Source organism: Mchenga conophoros, linkage group LG12 (genome assembly GCF_057382185.1).
Source record: "Mchenga conophoros isolate Kocher_MC1m ecotype Shallow Benthic linkage group LG12, M_conophoros_male_GT1.1, whole genome shotgun sequence".
Taxonomy (NCBI): Eukaryota; Metazoa; Chordata; class Actinopteri; order Cichliformes; family Cichlidae; genus Mchenga; species Mchenga conophoros.
In genome coordinates this window covers 23,753,714-23,773,506 of record NC_140537.1, presented here as the reverse complement: position 1 = coordinate 23,773,506, position 19,793 = coordinate 23,753,714, and the positions used below count along the sequence as shown (strand labels likewise).

At 39.6% G+C, this 19,793-nt stretch overlaps 1 protein-coding gene across 4 annotated transcripts in view; it reads right to left on the bottom strand.

Moving 5' to 3' along the window:
• Positions 1–7,857, bottom strand: part of grid2 (glutamate receptor, ionotropic, delta 2) — a 548,235-nt gene extending 540,378 nt beyond the window's left edge. For all 4 annotated transcript variants that reach the window (XR_014894671.1, XR_014894670.1, XM_085294681.1 and 1 more), the window contains exon 1: positions 6,800–7,857. Coding sequence is in view for 2 of the 4 variants with exons in the window: in XM_085294681.1 (XP_085150807.1) it covers positions 6,800–6,887 (88 nt within the window). In the remaining 2 variants the exon portion in view is untranslated. The remainder of the gene's footprint in view (positions 1–6,799) is intronic.
• Positions 7,858–19,793: the final 11,936 nt, after the last annotated feature.

Sequence of the window (19,793 nt, the reverse complement as noted above, 5' to 3'; positions counted from 1 at the left end):
CATTCTGATGTTCAGTTTGAAATACAGGAATACATCTTAACCATGTCTACAAGCCTAAATGCACTGGGTTTCTGTGATGTGGTTGGCTGATTACATATTCGCTTTAAGGAATAGTTATTCAGTTATTTCTACCATGTGAGTAACTTCTAGTCACTGCACAGTCTCTAAAATCAGCTAGCTTCTGAAAATATTTCATTGAGAACACAATATTAAGAGCACAGAGCCACAAAGGCACGCCTTTACATTTTTTATATTTTTTGTGTGGATTCTTCATGCATTCTGTGCTGCCAGAAGTGGTTTAAATCAATCTACGCAAAAAGCAAGCTGACACTTGCAACAAAAGTTTTTGTCCTCAGATGACATTAAGCGTGTGCCAACTGCATAAACGCACAATACAATCATCCGGGAACAAGGGCCTGTGTTGTACTAGTCCTTCCCAACCCATCTGGTCCATTCTACCTGTATTCTGACTGATACAGTGAGATGAAGCACCTTCAGCAGGGCAGGCCAGTCTACCCTCGCCTGCATCTGCAGTCAACCTCAGACAAGCAATCATACTTCTTCTCACAGTTACCTGTCACTTCATCTCAACTTCAGAAACACACACACACACATTCTCAATTTCTCTCTCTGCCTGGTTAAGGGTTCTGCCTCAGTGACCAGGTACAGACGTCAGAGCAGCTGCCACTGTCTGTCTCTTTCCTTTACAAGAAGATACATAACAGTCCCAAATACCACACCGCAAACATACAGAAACCAGACAAACAATTTGAACCTCAGTGAATCATATTCACATACAAAACAAAAAGGAGAAAAAAACCCCACTATTGTTCATGCACTAAGAAATATGAGGCGCTAAATCTTTCAAGTCAAAGATAGCACAGACCAGCACATCTGTCAACACTCAGACATAAAACTCAAAAGAGATGAAGCGTTTAACACACGCTGCCAAGCGCCCACCCTGCTGAATTGGTGCATACATTCAGATTTAAATATATGTGTGCACACACAAACAGAAAAGGACAGTTTCAAAAAGGAAGCGGTGTTGACAGCTGTGAAACTTGGAGACAAAACCAGACAAGAACAGCCATTCACACAAACTGAGATGTTTAGAAATCCTTCTCCAAGGAAAAGACCGGAATAGCACCAAAGTGAAAGGAAAAACCAGGACATGCCACCCCAATTTCTAAACCCTGTAAATAATGGAAACCTCTCATTTGGTCTTTCAACTCGTCCCATCCAAATGACAGAAATTCTTCTCTTTCTCAACAGTATGAAAGGACTGAGCCCCCCGTGTTCAAGCGTTGCAAAGATCCAATAATCTCGAAGTCAATTCTCTCACTCGTCACTTTATAACCTTTTTTTCTGCTTGCCTGCTTTATCTTTACCAAGTCTGTGATAACTGACTGAAACAGGGTTTTTTTTTTTTAACAAATTAATGCTCTATGTTTCTGGATATTTGTCTGTATTACATAACATGAGAAGCTACCATGATGTGTAAGATGTAAGAATGCAACTATGTTAAATACGAATCCCAGGAGCCATTCACCAATATAGGACGTGAATCTGTATCATTTAGTACATGGTAGTGGGTAGTCAAAGAACCCATGCTAAGCTACAGTACAGAACAACTAAGCCGTGTCAAATGAATCTCAGTGGACCTAAAATATCTGTGGTCACAGTCTTTGGCCCAGTTTTAGCAACACATGGGCTGGTTGTCAGCAGCACATTAGAAGCTAAGATCCTTACCCATAAACCAGCGCCATCAGGGAAGTGTGTGATCGACATCAGTGAGTCAGCCTGGGATCACAGAAGGTACAGACGCAGCCTCCGAAGCAGAGCTGTTCCAAGTTCCTCGGTACAACTCTAACAACCTCACTGCCAAGCATGTCGAAAAACAGTGCAAAAAATTGTTTTACATGGCATTCCTGCTGGCAGCTACGAGGAACCTCAGCAGTGTTGCCCTCATGAAAATGGTTTCTGTTTCAAAATTTCTACTATACAAATATTTCACTTTTTGCAAAAAAATAATTTGAAACCAAAAAGACATCAAATACTTAATAAAACAAAAGCAACTTTTGGCTGCTCCCTTATTCAGAAGGGGACGCCACAGTGGGTAGCTCCACATATTTGACTTGGCAGATTTTTATGCCAGATGCCTTTTCTGACATAACATCTATGTGATTTGTGTCTCCGTCCAGGATTGAATTGAGGATCTTTTGCTCACTAGGCAAATGTAAGCAACTACACTATCACTAAAAATGATAATAATATAATATACTATAATAACAACCTGTAGCCTCAGACTAAGTGAAAAACATAAACAGCACTGAAAGTGCTATGAATGGTGATCGTGCTGAGAGACAGAGAAAGGTAACTGTGCAAGACATCGCTTGAACCGGGATGAACCAGGCTCACAGACAAGGGAAAGAAGCCAGCATCTTTGACTCGTCTCTAATGCTTGATGTACCAGTGGATGCACTCTGACACACTGCGTGGCTAAAATTCAGTGACACCACAGTGAGGACTTAATTTGGCTGAATAAATCACCAAAGAATACAAATGTGCTTCTCTGGTAAAGGTCACGAGGTTGAAGTGTTTGCATGTTTGCTTACATAGCCGGAATACAATGATAACACTGAGAAGTGTCAGCTATTTACTGAAGTTTTAGATAAATGCTGTGGGTTGACCTTTCAGTATTCAGCACTGGAAATACATGATTTTAATTAAGCACCACAGATAAATGAACTGGGAAGGTTCAGAGTTTTTTAAAGACTCCAGTGGCATCAAAATATATATATACATATATATTATACATATATACCAGACCGACCGGTCTCTCTCATTCCCTAACACACACATGAAGAACCAATATGAACTGCCATCATAAAGCAAAGAGACATTGCCATGCAGAACACGATGCAGTGAGGGCCAAGAGGCAAGCGGACTGCCCCCCCCCCCCCCCTTTCCCTCTGCATGCTGATCATTAGAGAGACAAAATGGGAGAGAGACAGAGTGAAAAAAAGAGAGACTGGCAAAGCAGTAGTGCCAGCTCCCCTTGCAGCTCAATCACATTTAATGCCTGGATAGAGCAAGATGAAAACATCTGCCGGTCACTCCTGCAAATATCACCCAAATAACGGCAAGTCAGTTACAGACCAACAGGTTCTCAGATTAGACAGCTGAATGGTATGTGATGGTGATATAAAGTCTCCCTTTGTTGGTGCTTTTTTACTCTCTGTCTTCCTCTTTTTCTCTATTTGATATGCATCTCCCCTTGCATGTCTAGTTTTCCACCTCTTCCCCTCATTCCATCTTCAACAGCAACAAAGAGATTAAAGAGGGATTACTTCTGACATGTCAACGTGATGCACCCGGTGGGCATACTACTTTTTTATTTTTCATGTTGACCTAAGTCAATAAGATACACACACACACACGCACACACACAAACACACACACGTGGACTCACACAAGCCGAGATAGAGCGACGGCGAGAGAAAGTATCTCCACTATTGGCCTCTACTTAAAATAGTACCACCTTCTGTGAGTTACAGATCAAATCACAATGCACCTTGTGTCTTCTAATTCCATACCCTTGCTTATGTACCGTTTCCAAGATCTGCTGTAAAAGTGAGGATGAGGATGGATATTTTAGAGAAAAGAAAACTATGAGCGAGAGAGGAAGAGTATCATTTTGTGTTTCTAACTTTTAGCTGTGATTGAAAGTACTAGTATCTAGTAGGGAAATAAATAAATAAACTAGGTGGACAGGAGATTGAGCAAGAAATCACACTGCCCAGCTAACCATCTGCACTGAACCTTCTTCCATAAACGCATACATAGATAAGCTTGTACCCAACTGAAATAACAGCCCATAACAGACTGCACAGTTCTGCTAATTTCAAAGCATTTCTTGCCCAGGTTTCCACTGTATTGTAGATTTAACATACTAAAAGCTGGAGTTATTCCCCTAACTTTGTTCCCTGCTGTGCAAAAGTTGCTGTGCAAAAGTTGTAAGCAACTGTGAAAAAATGCTGTAAACAAAGAACGCTTTGAGAAATATAAATGATTGTTTATTGGTCCCAAATGTATTCTGCAATGACAATGACCCCAGACATACAGCCAAAGTCATTAAGAGCTATCTTCAGCGTAAAGAAGGACAAGAAGTACTGGTAGTGATGGTATGGCCCCCACAGAGCCCTGATCTCAACATCATCAAGTGTGTCTGGGATTACATGAAAAGACAGAAGGATGTGAGGAAGCATACAGCCTCAGAAGACCTGTGGTTATTTCCCCAAGATACTAGGAACAACCTACCTGCCGGGTTTCTTCAAAAAACTATGTGCAAGTGTACCTAGAAGAAATGATGCTGTTTTGAAGTCAAAGGGTGGTCACACCAAATATTGATTTGATTTAGATTTTTCTTTTGTTCATTCGCTGCATTTTGTTGATTGATGAAAATAAATGATTAACACATCCATTTTTGAAAGCATTCTTTGTTTACACCATCTTATACAAACATATATCCATATATATCTATATATCTATATCTATATATATATATATATATATATATATATATATATAGATATATATAGATATATATATATAGATATATATATGTCGAAATTCCCAGTCGGGGGCCGGTCTATCTACATCTATTTATCTGTTTAGTTTACAGTTTGGATTTGTTGAATTTTTGCAGTTTTGCAGAAACTTCATCTGCAAAAAATGCAGATTTTAACAACTAACCAAATCCCATTCTCAGAAAGATTTAAAGGGTAATACGTAAGCAAATGACTGGGTTTCGCATGCCAGTTGTAAAACACTGGGTTTAAAAATGATTGGCTAGAGTTTATTCCAAGAAGACAATGGAAATTTGACACCATGTCTGAAATATATGAAGAACAGAGAACAGCAGGTTCTTGCCAGCTACAGTTCCAGTGGCTGACAAGTGTAGTTACCCAAATTTGATCTGTCTTGTTTATGGTGAGCCTGAAAATGTCTCTGATTTAAGCACGTTGCTAGCACTCTTATCTGAAGAAACTTACAGTCAGCAAGCAGGTAAAAATTTGAACTCTTGCTGTGAGACACTTGCAGAACATGAACCTGCTGCTGTGATCAAACCATCACTCATGGGGATGAGCTGCCTAACCGCTGCCACCTGCACAGGGCAGGAACCACAGCACACAACCCCAACTAAGCTTCTGTGCACTTTACTGACTTTACAGCACTCAAATTTATGTAAAACTAAATTTAAATCAGAAACAAAAGGGAGGTTTTTGATCTACTGAGCAAACTATACTCAGTATTGGCAGGTTCCATTCTCTGCAAATTACCAGAATATGCATTTGCTGTCGACAAGACAAATCCCATTCGTTTTGCCATACTGCTGTTGTAGTTCTAATGTGGAGCATCTGCTTGGTCCATGGCCCAGAAAGGACCTCGAACTCAACCAGTGATTTTGGAAACTGCACTCAGTTAGCCACAAACCTGGCCTGGGATCAGCGCTGTAAATCACTAGGGTTTAAATGGATCAGGGTCTTCCCTCCTTGGCAGCATAATACTGTGAGATAGATGGTTTTAAGTGTGTGTGTGTGTGTGTGTGTGTGTGTGTGTGTGTGTGTGTGTGTGTGTGTGTGTGTGTGTGTGTGTGTGTGTGTGTGTCAATGGATCTGGATGTGATCTTGACCATGCACTTCGAGTTAAATAAAAAGTGGACAGATGCTTATCTTTTTGCATGTGTATGCTCTCTCTCGCTCTGGTCTATCGCATTTTCGAGGCCACCGAGTTGTGCATCGAATATGTGTGCCCACCACCACCTCGCGTCCTCATCTCATCCTGCAAGGCACGCTCTCCACTGTCAACTCTCCCCCTCCCTCTCTCGCGCTCTCTCTCTTTCTCTCCCCCTCCCACTCTCTCCCCAACCTATAGGAGCCGGAGGTGCTGCTACATCGACTCAAAGTGTATGCTCCTTGATTTGGAAATCACTCTCAACGCAACAGTGCCATGCTACACGGGTGGTGGTGGAGGGCAGAAAAGACATAAGGGCAGACAAAACCTTTTCTTTTCCTCTTGACACTGCAGTAGCTCGCGAAAGAAAGGTGACAGTGCCCCGTGCTCCAGGAAAATCTATAAGTGGAAAATTTCCTACCAGCCAGGATAATCTCTCTGACACGCAGGGCAACATCACGCCATCCAAAACCACCTGTTTTCCGCGCACGCTGTGCTCAAAGCAAGACAAACGCTGCACTCTAAGGGTAGACTCTTTTCTGAAAATTGTCCGCCTTTAATGTATGTGTTAATATATGCCCCAACTATATATATATATATATATATATATATATATATATATATATATATATATATATATATATATATATATATATATATATATATATATATATAACAAACCCACTATGGGTAGACTAGACAGAAAATGGGTTTATAAATGCAACTGATTTTCAGTAATGCCCTCAGCACTAACGCAAACTTCATTTGTATGACGCATAGCATATCTCCAGGTCATCATTTTAGCTGTGGAACAAAAGGCTAAAATTCACAAATATTCGCACTGAAATCCATTTGAAATATATTGTCTACATCCTGAATGCACTGAGTTCATTAACAAAGAACTCCACTTTATGCCACAGTGCGCCAAAGATATCGCCAGCGACGCTGTGATTTAAGAAGCACCGCGCATAGCAAGGCTGAAACATCCCGTCTGTTTCCTGAGAGACTCACAGAGAGTCTCGTTCTGGCTGCGATTTAGAGGAGGAAAAGCGCAGTAACTTACCGATGTGAATGATTGAATCCGAGAGTGTCGACTTCCACTCCTGGCTCCAAAAAACGGCAACGAGCAACACAGCCGATATAACTTTCATTATGTCCAGAAATATTCTCCCCCAGAAACCGAGAAAAACTACAGCTCTCTGCGCGAGAGCAAACTGAGTTAAAATCCCGAAAACAGAAGCTTCCTTTTTTAGTCCATCCGTAAGGTGGTGAAGGAAATTCCCGGTGATCTCTGTCTTTATGTGTTCTCTTGAGAGTGTAATGCTTGCCTGTAGATGAAAAGAGGAAGAGATTCCTGGGTAGTCATAGACTGGTGCCCTGTTGAAATTCCTCCCAACATTAAATCATGTTCTGGACGAGTAGAGACGTTGAGCCGTGGAGAAAACAAACCGCATCCAAACGCCGACGCGTTAAAACGAGCTGACGGGCTGGAGGTTGTGGCAGCTCATTTAAAGGAATAAATCTGTAATCATTTGATAACGTGAGAGGAAACCTTGTTATCTTGAAAAGCAGGTTCTGTTATAATGACTCGAGATCCCCAGCCTCTCAGACCTGGCGACGCAGTTTCCCCCTGCACCAATCACCAAACCACCACCAGCAGCAGCAGCAGCAGCCTCAACGGAGCAAGCCAACGGCCAAAACTTCCATTTATCCCAAAGGCTGTCTTTTTATTGTTCCTTCACCTAGCCACCGTTTAACCACCACAACAGGCAGAGCACCTTGACAAAACCCAGCAGCGACTTTTGACAGTCAATACAAGAAATGATGAAAAGCCTTGTCACATGGCATTAACACGGAGAGGTACCATATTCCGGAATTATCTGTAGCTTCCTGAAGAGATGAGAGAAAGAGGAGGGGGCTCTAACACGTATAGTATAGAGAGCTCCAAAAGCCACTATTATTTTCTTCGCCAGGAGGGGGGAAACGTAGGCTGGGCTACCAGGAGAAAAATTAACCGAGGGTGCGCGCAGCGACACTCCCGCGGTCCGCACTCCGTATGCGGGTGTTAGCGTCGGCCCCAGCAGCACGCGCGGTGGCTGGTAAAGAGGAGGTATGCTGCGTCCGTGAGGGGTGGGGGGGAAGAGAGAGGGGTGGGGTTGGAGTGAAGAGAGAGAGTGAGAGAGAGAGAAAGAAAGAGAGGAGGAGACCCAGGAGAGAGATAAAGAGAAAGAAGCGGCAGCAACTGTGAGCAGCAGCAGTTGCCAGCCGGGGCGCGCATCTACTGTCTGGAATTACCTTGGTGAAAGACAGATGAAATGTGAATATCAGGGAGGGCGGGGGATGCAGAGGGGAGTCTAACGAAGAGACAGACAGATGAGGAGAGGGGTAATCTGCTTTGCCACGGGCACTTCACTCAGCCGTTGATAGCTAACCCCCTTGTACAACAGGAGGTGGTGATGGGGATGCCAGTTTCTGTGCTGTATGAGGTTATCCGTCTCATCAACTGGACACTTTTTACATAAAAAACATTTCCATTAACTTTACCCTGCTGTGATGTTTTGTTTTAACGCGATCCTGTCTTTTTTTCTGATCAGTTCACTCAGTCACACCGCATCCTTGGAGTTGTCTTTCATACATTTCTATGTCCGAACTGGTTTCATTTCTCTCTGTGTCTTGTAGTTAGCTTAGTTTCCCCACAGTTATTCCCACCACGATTTACTACTCTCTACTCTGTCCTCCTCTGTCGCCCTTCCCTGCCTCCCTGGAAAGATGAAGTCCCCTGTGTTGCTCTTAATCTGCCCCAGACCGTGGATTAGAGATTATAAGGCCTGGGAGCCACAGGCTACTACTGGACTGACTATTTTATATGCATTCAAGGAATGAGGGATTAAACTGACAACAAAACTAAGACTGTCAAAGTTGCTCTCTCATGTCCTTGTTTCATCCCATTGATTTATTATTAAATGTTTATATAACCACTCACTTTGTATTTTACTACTACTTCTCTTCCAAAGTGACCTGTCTCACACCTGGTGACAGCTGGGATAGGTTCCAGCCCAGCTGCCACCCTAAATTGGACAAGTGGAAGAAAATGAATAGATGGAAACGAAATGAAAGACTTCAATCATGCAAAGTCCAGCGTTTTGCATTAAAAATAAAATACTTATAAAAAGTGGCTGGTAAAGAGGCGGTATGGTGTGTCCATGAGGATATCACTGATATTAAATAAATGAACAGAGAGAAAAGAGAGATCTTTGAAAGCATTCATTCATTTTATGTTTCACTTCTGTTTCTACTGTCAAGCAAAGTGATTTTTTAAAGTTTCCTTATATTTTTAATTTTCATTTTTGTCATTTTATTGCTTATGATAACCAAAAAATTTGTGTCTTTCTAGTGTGCTGGTTCCATTCCAACACATAACAGGTAAGAGCCTATTTATTATTATGGATACGCCTTTTATTCAGGCAGCTCACACAAAATTACAAGCATTTCTTCTGTTCTGGCACGCTGAGGCATTTGCACCCCAATTCCTGAATTTTAAAACAGTGCATAGCCACAAACTTTAAAGCACTCTTTGGCAAGTTTTATGGCTTGCTAAAAAAAACATTTAGCAGGTTGTATAATATGATATAATTAATTCATGAAAACCATTTTTAAAAAAGAGCTGTCTCAAATTTCTAGTGATTTATTTCTGTGTCATGAAATAATTAGTAAAATGGATTTTTATTTTTGTAGTGAACTCTCCAGTAAAGCGAGACCTTCAGCTAGAGCTTAAATGTCTAACATGTTGGAAAATACTTGACAGCCGTTGAGTAAACAGACAAAGTGAGACCTTGACCACCACTCAGATGATTGCATCCCTGCTCACCAGTTTATGTATTTTTGATAATCACTGCTTTAAAAGAGTAAAATCTTGCACCAGATGGACAGTGAACCGTCAGACCTAGATATCTATCCTGAATTTGGCAGAAGATTGATCCCTAACTGTAATTCCTCTATTACTGGTGCCCCAGAAGCTGAGGACGGTGTGGATAATGATAGTATCCTGTCACTTTGCAATGAATGAATGTACAAATGTGGTATCTGGGAGTTGTAAAACTACCTATACTATATCTATATATCTATATCTATAATATAGATAGATAGATATGGATATAGATATAGATATATATCCATATTACTTCAGGATACAAAATAGTGAAATTAAAAACTTTTCATGCCTAATATCATCCATAAAAACAGCTGAAAATGGTTTAAAAAATGGTGGCTTTCAAATGGATTGTGTTGTATATACATGACTATTTAATTCCATTTGCTCAGGAACTTTTATTACACTAGCTTCCTTATTAGTCTCATTTTTCAACAAGAAATTAGCCTAACAGAATTCAATACACAAAATTCTGAAATAGATTAAATGGAACTGTAGTCAGATGTTATCTGCTGGTGTCAACACTGTCATGGAACCTGTTCACATAACAATGAAGAAAGTCACTGAGAAGCTTGTTAACTAACCAAAAAGTTAACTGTCAGCAAAAAGTCATGAAACATATGCGACCGACCGACAGACAGTTATAATTTCACCCAAAAATGTGACCTCTTTCTAAAGGACTAAACCAAACCAGCAATTAAAAGCAAATATAAACAAGTAAATGAAAACCAGACAAAGACCAAGTGAAAACCAAGAAAAGCAAAAAGCTAAATACATCTCCCAAGCAGGACATGAACCACGGTCTCTTCAAAGAGGATCACAATCTCTCATAATGCTACATTTGGTGCTTCCAGACAGATGCAGTAGACACAGATAATTAGTATAAAATATGGATAAACTTATCATAGCTGATTTTTAGGAGAACACAAGTTACAACAAACATAGTGACTCAACACTACAGTACTAAACTCACACAGCTTATAACACCCCGCCCTAGTCATCTCTCTGGAGAAGCAGGTGTCTGCAGCTACCCTGTCCTTGATGCCCATTATTGAGCAGGAACCCAGCACCATCAGCTGGCAGAGGCCATCATACTGCTAAAAGCTCAACTGAGAAGAACCTTTTTTCAGTCCTCCCCAAATAGCAAGGCCTCACCAAACAGAGGATTTAACCCTAAAACAATCCATTAAAAAGGAAATCTTCTTCATATCTCTGAGACAACAGCCGCCTCTGAAAGCTTTTGATTCTCTGGGATGAAATTTGTGTGTCACACTAGAAAACAAATACACTTTTTACTTAAGCAATGAATGTCACCACCGCTCTTTACCCCATAAGCAATAATAGCAAAGGAAAAACTTTTTGACTATAAAAATGGGTTTTGAGTTTTTTAGTAAACTCATGTTAAAAGCAAGGGCACTTGTGCTTAGGTACTGCAGTTAAGTAAATGTCAAATATTGTAAAATGTTAGTAAAGTATTGCTTGTTTTTTCTAATTTATTGGAACATATACATACACAACTCTTTGATTTATTTACATTATATTTACTACAACTTACTATGTATCATAACATACTTTTTCAACGCTATGCTGATGATACCCAACTTTATTTATCAATGAAGCCAGATGATACACATTCATTTGTGAAACTACAAGAATGTCTTAAAAACATAAAGGTCTGGATGATCTCCAGTTTCCAGCTTCTTAGTTCAGATAAAGCTGAGGTTATTGTACTCATCCCTGACAATCTTAGAAACAGGGTGTCTAACCAAATACTTTCTCTGGATGACATTACCTTGTCTATCAGAAACACTGGGAAGAATCTTGGAGTAACTTTTGATCAGGATATGTCCTTTTATGCGCATACTACAAATATGTAGGACTGCTTTTTTGCATTTGCTCAATATCTGTAAAATTTGAAACATCCTGTCTCAGAGTGATGCTGAAAGACTAGTTCATGCATTTATTACTTATATAGTCAACTACTTTAATCCATTATTATCAGGTTGTTTTAAAAGCTCCTGGAAAAGCCTTTAGTTCATCCAAAATGCTGCAGTGAGAGTACTGACAGGATACCAATATTTGCTCCATATTAGCTTTCTTCAATGACTCCCATGATTTGTGGGTTTTTTTGGTCCTGTCTTTTTTTGCTTTCTTTTTTCCCTTCATCATCCCTCAGGAGATAGCCACCAATCCCTGAGCCTGGTTCTGTTGGACGTTTCTTGCTTCAAAAAAGGGAGTTTTTCCTTTCCTCTGTTGTCAGTCACTCATAGGGGGTTGTTTCATTTTATCTCTATTATCATGATGTCTTTGCCCTACACTATAAAGGACCTTGAGGTTGCAGTTGTTTTGATTTGGTTCTATATCAGTAAAAATGAATTGAATTGAATATATTTAACTCTGTAATCTGGGTCACAAAGTATTTTCTGTTTTAATTTACACACCCATCTCTCCTGGTATCTGTTTGATAGCAAATGAATTAAAAATAAATTAAGGACAACAATGACTAAATCTGTTTGCAAGAGTAAATACATCAAAAGCTCATCCATTATTCTGAAATGACTGTTGCTCTTTATTTGTGCAACTTAGTAGAATTACCTTGGAGGTTTATGGGATTGTAAGTGTAGTAGAGTTATTATCTGGGTACTACAGAGAGAAAAAACACAAAAAAGGCACATTCGGAAAACAGAAAAAATGTGCTCAAACCTCACAGAGTAGATTAATTCAGGTTTTAGCTGGGTGGCTTATTGTTATGCATATCTACAACAGTCAACTGCTCTCAAGGACATTGTCTGTCTTGGGGGGTAAGAGTAGATGAAGTTGTTCATTTGTATATTCATGTGGACATGGACGTGTGTGTGTGAGTTAATGTCAGCTGTTTTGCACATTGTATAAGCTAACCATGCTTGAAGCCATTAAGCATGCCACTGAAGCCATTAAGTGGCAGGCCAGTAAAAGCCAACATTATTGTGACAGAAGCAAAACCTGCTATCAAGAGGGTGCATCCTCTGAGTGCATCTGTTTGTGTGTGTTATGTTTGTGTGTCAGCATGTACGTGCTTTCAAACAAAAGACCAGACAGCAATTATTAAGCCCGAGCACCGTTAGAGACTTTCAAATGGTCTGCAACCCACAGAGATGATTTATTCTCAAACAGAAGACAAAGAACAAAGATCAGTTGAGTTGTGTTTTTCATAAACAAAACCAAAACTGTTTTTTGCTTTTTGTTTTTTGGTTTGTTTGGGTTTTTTTGGAGCGGGGTGTCTATGATTTAAGAACTAAGTTGAACTGTGTCAAACGATATTTAAACGGCAAAACATTATCTTCTGTTTGGGTCAACAATTTTTATTGCTTTCCCTTTTCCTTTTCTGTCACCATGCAAACAATACCAAGCAGCTGTGTGGTAGTTGGAAACCAATTACACTGTATTTTGTATGTGGTATTAAGTGCATCTTGCTGAAAAATCATTTTCTGCAGGCAAGGTTGAAAATGAAGCCACACACAGAGAGTACAATATCACCAACATCAACAATGTGAAGCTATCTATCAAAACCCTTCCTGTGGATGTAATGAATTCAATGAATTACCACAGTTCTGCTAATGATAGTAAGTGCTTCTTTATTTATAGTTGGTGTTTATCTAGCAATATGTTAGAGGTGCTTCAGTTGTCCACCTACCTATGGTTTTTGCATGCTAATGGCTACCTAATGTGGCAGAGAGGAATGTTTTTTCTGGCATCACAGGACCCAGTCTAATCCCAAACATACCCAAGCAACATGCCACAAAGCTCCCACAGAGATCCTTATTCCCAGGCACCGTAAATCTAACTGTGGCATTAAGATCACGCATGCACACAACCACCACCCAGAGCTAAACTTCGTGAATAATTGATGTTAATTAAAGTTTTTTTTTCTTATCTAAGAGTGGTCGGACTAACAGAAACAAGCAGGACTTGCAGACAAACAGAGCGAGAGGGGAGGAAAAAGAACAAAGGGTAAGGTGAAAAGAGCGGAGAGGAGTTTTTGGAAAAGGTGTGTGTTGTGCAAAGATAAGAAACGTGATCAAGGCACCTGCATGTGCTCTTTGTGTGCGTGTGCGCATCGTGTCTCTATTTGCATTCTAACTGCATTCAAAATCTTGATTCCCTACCACACTTACCTCTCTATCACATGTCAGGGCTTAAATGAAGAATTCTGAAGAGAGCCATAAACTGAAATCCCTTTATCTCCTCTATTCCACTTGACCCAGGAGATTAAGAAAAAGGGTATGGTGGGGAGAACTGGTAATGGGTAGGGTGGGGTGTGGAGTGAGATGCGGTGGGCACTGGCAGGCAGAGATTTGAAAGACTGAGAACATAAGAAAGACTGAGCGAAAGAGTTAAATCCTAGCCTGGGGCCTTGCTATTGAGCTAAGAAAGGTGCTGAGAGGAGCTTCTCAGGCCTTACACAGGACCACACCTTTTTTTTTTAAATTTAACCCTCTCCTTCATTCTGTTAGTTTTCTGTTTCCTTGAAAATCTAATGGCTGTGAATGTCAAGTGAATGAGGAATGAAGACATTTCCCTTACAACAACGTAAAGGTGAAGATTTTAGTTGGAAGCATACATTGCTTTAAACATTGTTGACACACAATTTTTTATATCTAAGAACATACATTACGAGGGACTCAGTGTAGGAAGGAAAATTGCTTTTTTATGCATTCATTCACTGTAACATGTGTTGGCTTTACTAAAAGGTGTGTGAAATAACTACTCTGTGTTCAGAGGAAGCAAGTGTGCTAACACACTTGGGTGTATTTTTAAATGTATTAGCCAGATGTAATAAAGGTGTTTAATTTTTAACTGCCTTTTTTATGTAATACCCTATTTGTAGAACAGAGCATTTTATTTCATTCTTAATAAATGTAGCTGTTGCAGGTTTGCCAGACGGTAACATACGCATTTTTGGGGAGCTGTCCTTATACAATGGTGCTGAAATGTTCAGCTGGACTCCAGCTCAGCTCTGGAGCTCTCCAATATGATGGTGCTGAAAGCCCAAACAAAGCCTCTCCAGTTTCACATGTGGAATAATAGCCATCTTCGAACAGTATAAAGGCTCTCATGCTGGAAAATGAAACTTCAGACAAAATCTTTCTAGCATCAATGTAAAGAATTTAAACATTATTTAGTATCAGAGGGTCACCAATAAACTTGTAAAGGTACAACAGTATATACTGTAACTGAACAAATTAACAATCAAGATCTCCAAAAGTTGATTCTGTTCATCTGGATGTAATGTTTTCAGTGGGAGAAATTCTACGTCCACATGAACAGAATCAACTTTTGGAGAATTACTTACCTGGATGATTGAGAATGCATCAAGACGTAATAATCAAGATGTAAATACGCTAAGTATGAATATGGACATGCATTTTCTGTCTATGTTTGAGATAATATGTTAAACTTCTAACATGTCTGGTTACGCCCTCCTCTTAATACAGAATGTACTCAGTGTTCACAACCGTAACTTCATGTAAAATAACACATTACCTACAGGCATAGACAGATTTAGTAAAAGACATATGCTTGTGTTTACTCTGCATCCAGCTTAGGAAGTGGTTAATTACATATAAAACCCCACATGCTGCAGACCTGTTGAAACCCTTCTGATTAGGATCTTTTACCCATTCCTTTAAAACACATTTTTGAGGTTGCACCTCCTAAACTCAGGAATAGCCTTCCTCATCAGGCTGGCTGAATCTGCAGTAAACAACTGCTGAAAACTCATTTTTAACAACCTAGCATTTCCTTCATCTTAATCTTAAACTTTTGCCTTCTTGTTTTTCTGCTGTGTGTTATGGGAGTGTGTATGCAGGAATGAACATAAGTTTGTCTTTTTGACTGAGCTTCTTTGTATGTTTGGACACTTTTGTTTAATGTGTGGTTTTATCCAAGTGTTTTTAACATGCTCAATATTACATTTAGTAATAAAAATGAGAAGTTTGGGGGGGTTACATTTTTTTGGAACTATTCACTGCATTTGCTTCTGAAGTCAGTGCAACATTTCATCCATTTAAAGTGATGAACAACACCATGAGTGCATACATTTTGCAAATAGTTACTAGTGGAAATACATACAGTCTCTGGAAAATATCAGCAGCTGGCTGTGCCAGTGGGCTTATATAAGATGAAGGTTGTGTGGCTGGTGTGCATCATTGCAGCTGTCCATCAGGTACAGTCAGGAATCTATTTAGTGCAGGCATACACTGTTGGAGAAAAGTCTGACTACTGATATTCTGCTTTAGTTCTTTTGGTGAACTGATCAGCTTCTATTATACCACGTGACGAAATATTTGGCAATAAGAAGCTTTTGCAAATAAATAAGCCAGCAGCCATCTACTAAGGGTGGGAATTTAAAATGGCATTCAAACAGCATTGGGAGCTGTGCTTGCTCAGTGGAGCTAAAATATGGTAATATAGGCCATTAACATGTGATATTTGGTGGATGCTTTTATGCTAAGCGGCTTACACTTCCATGAGTGAGAATCTTTTTCAGCATGAATGACCCCAGTGGCAGTTGAACCACCTATAACTAGAAGTGGTCCCCTGTAACCTTCAATAGACTCGATCTCTGTATTTTATTTTCCTCTCGAAACTGCATTAAAAAAATGCAAAAAATTCTGGTTCTTTTTTTTGTATTTAAGCTCTCCTATATTATATATCTATCTCTATCTATACATATAAATATATACATATAGCTATATACAGACAGACAAACTGATAGATAGATATAATGTGAGCATTGATTATTAGTGCATGGATTGTAAGTGTATACTGAAAATTCTTTGGTGAATGGCTGGAAGCTGTGAAATACTTTCTTATACAAATTCCCAAGGATTTTCTAATGGTTGTTTTGTAAGGGGCCGTGATCCACTGTGCACTCATACAATTTAACATCTATTAAATTACAAATGGTAAATATAAAATCACCATAAATTTACTTTAAGGCTGATACATCTCACCTGCACGGAAAAACCCGCTGTCCTCAAATAAGTGTTCCACACTGAAACTGATCTAAGTATATGCTAAACATGTCACGGTCCTGGGTCTCCTGACCCAGCGTTTTTAGTTCTTTGTGATTTTCGTATTATTGTACTTGTGTGTGATTTATTCTATGGCTTCTAGTTTTGATCCCTTGCCCTTCATGTCTCTCTGTGTCCCCTCTGTTCTGTGTAATTGTGTCTTTGCATGTTTGAGTTTCTTGTTTTCTGTCACTCTGCATTGTGCATTATGTTCTCATGGTTGGTTTTTTGTTACTCTCTCTAGTCTAGTCTCTTGTGTTCCCAGCTGAGTATTTCCCTGTGTATTTTGGTTCTTAGACCTCTGCCTTATGGTTTATGTCTCTGTATTTCTTAGTTGCTGTCTCCACTGTGTCAAGTTCGCGTCTCTGTGTGATACTTCCTGTTTTACTTTGAAGGTCCGTTTCTTATGTGAATGTGTCCTGCTTTGCTTGTCTCGTCAGTCCTGATTTCTCCCAGCTGTGCCCTCCTTCGTCTCATTCCCCTCGTTACTCCCCAGTGTATTTAAACCCTGTGTTTCTCTGAGTCGGTGTGACGTCGTCCCTCATGCTGTGTGTGGATCTCCCTGTGTCTCGCTGTAGTTCTTAGTTTGTGGCTTCCCAGTTTAGTTTAGTTTGTATGTTTGTTTTACCAGCAAATAAAGCTGTGTTTTGAGTTCATTCCCTCGAGTCTGTGAGTCCTGCATTTTGGGTCCAACTCCCGCCTGCCGCACAGCGATTCATGACAAAACAGACATGTTGTCTGTTTTTTTTTTAAATCAGCACTCCTACACAGAAGCATCAGCATCAGCTCTGCTGCTCTCTGTCATAGCTCCATTGTAGTCACTGGGTCTGGTGAATAACGCTATCCCATCAAAAGCCCATTATTACATTAAAGCAGCCCTCTGCAAACATGAAACCTATAGAGATACAATACGCTCTTTATCTAAAATCTCTGCTCTGGCTCAGTTGGAATAACTACTATATAATATGCAGAAAAATACACATTTTGATTTATACACACAACAATACTGACACAACCTCATTTTACCTCCTTTCATATTATACCACATTATGGGAGTCATTTGTTTTGCTAACCTCCTGCAGTTAGCATTTTTCCACTGCCAGCCCTATTGAATATGGAAAGCACCGTAGTATCCTGGCACTGTGACTGCATGGCCATTTTCAAATTCAGTACTCTGGGAAAGCCAAGAAATCACCAAGTAGTGCATGATGTAGTGTGATATTCAAGCGCTGCAACAAATGTAGTCCTTCATTCAAATATCGTAAATTAACAATGATTTAGTCATCGCATGACGCAGACGGAGCTAAGGTGTTAATGTCTGAATGTATGCTGCCGTCCTACATGACCAGAAGCATCACTTTCTGCCAGTAAAAAGCATTAGAGCCGCCCACTGTGACTTGTACTGAAGAACAGATTGCCTTGTTCTGTTCTGGTTGTTATATGGGATGAGCTGAAGTGGGGTGTTGTCTAGCTAATATTTTCGTGTCTTATTTAAATTTCAGTCATTACGTGTCCTCAGTGTGTGAACAGTATGAGCTAAAAGAAAAAAGAAAAGAAACATAAAGCTGGTTAACCTTACATATTCAGTAATGTGATAATACATTACGGGTCAGTTACTAATAGCTGCCTGTTTTATTCAATGTTTTAACACCATACTACTGATCAAAACTTTTTTTTTCAACTTTTTAAATCAAGCAAAATTCCAACTATGCATCCACTGGACTCCTGAACACTTTAAATGAGGTCTGAGCACTCCAGTACGCCACTGCACATTGGATCATACTCTCACTTTAGTCTCCCAGCTTAACTCCAGCGCTGTCTTTCAAAAAAAAACATGCAGAAATGAAAAGTTGTCCAGACCCTCTATGGCTCAACATCAGCTTAGAGCTGTACAGTGTTTATAAATGAAGAAATCTGTGGTAATAGTGCAAATGTTTTCCAGCTGGGAGCTTTTTCTCTCCTGCCATCTTTCACCTCAAATATAAAAGCTCCCTTTTCTCTGGCATAAAAGAAATGGAAGAGTCACCATGATTGGTGCTGAAGAGGTCCATCCTGCTGTGGTTCTTTATTAAACAGAATGCATACACTACACCCCGCATGCAAAATACTGCATGCACACTCTGTATCACCACATAAATAAAGAACATTTCTGTCAACATTATGGGCACCGTTTCCCTATATCATGTATAGGATATTGCATTTCTATTAATACGAGTAATCCAGCTGCATGCCTGAGTACAACTTCTGTTGAAAGATCAGTGAACTTATCAAGCATACTACAATAATTAACATGTATTGATTCATTCTGGATAGCCTGCTAGTTCTCCTTTCAGTTTGTACACAACCTCTTTGCTACTAAAATGCCATTCCTTTTTCTGTAATGTAATCACAGCTGGACACAGAAACTAGCGGTATATGTTTCAACCTTCTCCCAAAACAATAGTAAAAATGATCTGTTAGGCTCCATGTTGTGCTCAAAGAAACATTTTTTTGGTCTGTTAAATACCGTCACAACAGGGAACTCTTTTTTGGAATGAGTAATGCTTTGAGTAAATTTGGAATTAAAATCCAAACGAAAAAGCTGCTTTTCTGAAACATTTAAGAGATACAGTACATATGAATATCAAGCCAAAAGTAATAAAAGCAGTTCATGAGTCTTTTATTTTTTAAATCCAAAGCAAAATGGCTTTGACGCAGCTACACAAACAAAAAAAGAAAACAAATATTTGTCTCTTTAATTTTGTATGGGATGCCCCTAATGCTTGCCGAGGCATGTGTTTTAGATAAATTATTTAAACATTGTACAGTCCAATAAATTTTGACCAAACCTCGGGGAGTTTTTCTCCCCCCCCATTTTATCAATATGTCAACAAATGGCTTCCTGAAATCATTATGGGATTTCCTCTCACATTTAATGTGTTACTGGAAGGTATTTTATCAAGAACACAGCTTGAGATAAGTGCTCAAATCGAAATCCAGAAAATGTATCCAAGCTTGCCTGTGGCGTCGTCTTGGATTGAACCAGCACCGATAATGCATCTTCAAAAGTCATTTTATCAAGAATAGGAATAAAC